The sequence below is a fragment of the Perkinsus marinus genome, assembly GCF_000006405.1.
Source record: "Perkinsus marinus ATCC 50983 genomic scaffold scf_1104296965268, whole genome shotgun sequence".
NCBI classification, from domain to species: Eukaryota; Perkinsozoa; order Perkinsida; family Perkinsidae; genus Perkinsus; species Perkinsus marinus.
The window spans coordinates 1-1581 of NW_003204382.1; the positions used below are offsets into that span (position 1 = coordinate 1).

The 1581-nt window shown below is 46.2% G+C and overlaps 1 protein-coding gene across 1 annotated transcript; it reads right to left on the reverse strand.

The window, feature by feature from the left end:
* Positions 1-279: 279 nt before the first annotated feature.
* On the reverse strand, positions 280-981 carry Pmar_PMAR003824 (thermitase, putative; the record flags this gene model as incomplete). Its single annotated transcript, XM_002769646.1, has 1 exon — positions 280-981. The coding sequence occupies one exon, from the start codon at positions 979-981 to the stop codon at positions 280-282; it is 702 nt and encodes a 233-aa protein (XP_002769692.1).
* Between the last annotated feature and the right edge of the window lie 600 nt (positions 982-1581).

Below are 1581 nucleotides of genomic sequence, written 5' to 3' on the forward strand. Positions count from 1 at the left end.
CCCGAGAGAGAAATATTGTGAGCTACGTGAGATTGGCACAGCGATCGATGATGATGCACCAGCATCTCCCAGCACGATTCATAATTGGAACACCGAGCCAATCAATACTTGCCCACTGAAGTAAGACACAAATTCACGACGCGAATTCCAAACTCAACAGTTGGGCGTAAAGAATCATCTTAATCAAATCCCCAGCGTTACGATGATCAGGTCTGATGATTAGACCTTCACAAGTCAGCATCGACTCGGATCATCATGAGACGAAGTCAGAGTGAAAAGTTAAACCTTCTTTTTTCCAAGTATCTTATTGACAGCCGCCGCAGCATTCACGCGGCCGAATGACATAGTCTTTTTCCCTTTGCTGTCCTTGATACCTCCAGTGGCCGTGTCCATGATGATACTTTTGATGTAAGCAGGGGTCAGCTTATCCTCCAGAGAAGGTTCAAGGCTGTAGAGCATCCCAGCTATACCCGCTACGATAGCGGCGGCACCCGAAGTGCCCGACACAGCGCCATACACCCCTTCGAGAAAAGTTGTAGCTATATCGTAACCTGGAGCGGCGATGTCAACAGCTAAACCGAAACTATAGTTGCTTCTATCTTCAAGCTGCATATTGGAACCATACGTTGCAGCCACACATAACACTCCATCAGTGGGTGAACGGCTGAAGGAACAAGGGAAGTATGGGGCTTTGTCCAGATCCAGGCGCTCATTCCCTGCCGTGATGACAACGAGCATGCCAGCTGCAGTTGCTTCCCGAATCTTTTCGGTAACGGCTTGGGAACTAGTTGAATCGGACCCTTCCGTCATGAGAATAACTCTCACATCACCTTTCCTCTCAGTGATCAGGTAGGTGAAAGCATCTTCGATTGCGGAATAAGTCAAATCTTCACCGTCGAATATGGGCAGTATGCGCACACTGTCCAGAATACCCGCTATACCGATCTTGTTATTTCTGATAACACCAATGACGCCAGCCATGTAGGTCCTACTATAGTTGATCTACGTTCCACGCAATGGACCACTCTTTATCACTTCTATTCTACTCTCCCCTCTAGTTACTCTCTCTCTCTGAGTCCCACATCAAGAACAACTCGTAATTGCATAAAGTGACGACAGCTTTTATCCCTCATGTATTTTTAGATTCTCAACGATTAAAAATTTCATCATTTTTCCCCACTATAATGATTGCTGCACTCTTTATATCTTGTATACCTCTCATTCGCCGCAATGAAAATTTCACGGTGAAACGAATACATGCGTTGCATGGCGTACTGCACTCACCACAGAGCCACAACGTTGAAAATCATTCTCTTAACTGTCTCGTTATCCAGTCCAGTATTGCAACTCACTTAATAGGGTCATACGAGGGAAGTGGAGATTAGAACGAAACTAACTTGAGCCAAACTGCTACACCGCGACACGGACTCATGTGTGCACACTGCCTCTAGATCTATCTTGGTTGTTCATATACCACCACGCCACCGGGCTCCCAAAGACCAACAAAACTAAACCAAATATCTGTCATGACCATCAGTCGATCAGCCGTCTCGGATCTATCGATCCGTTTCGATCGCTAAT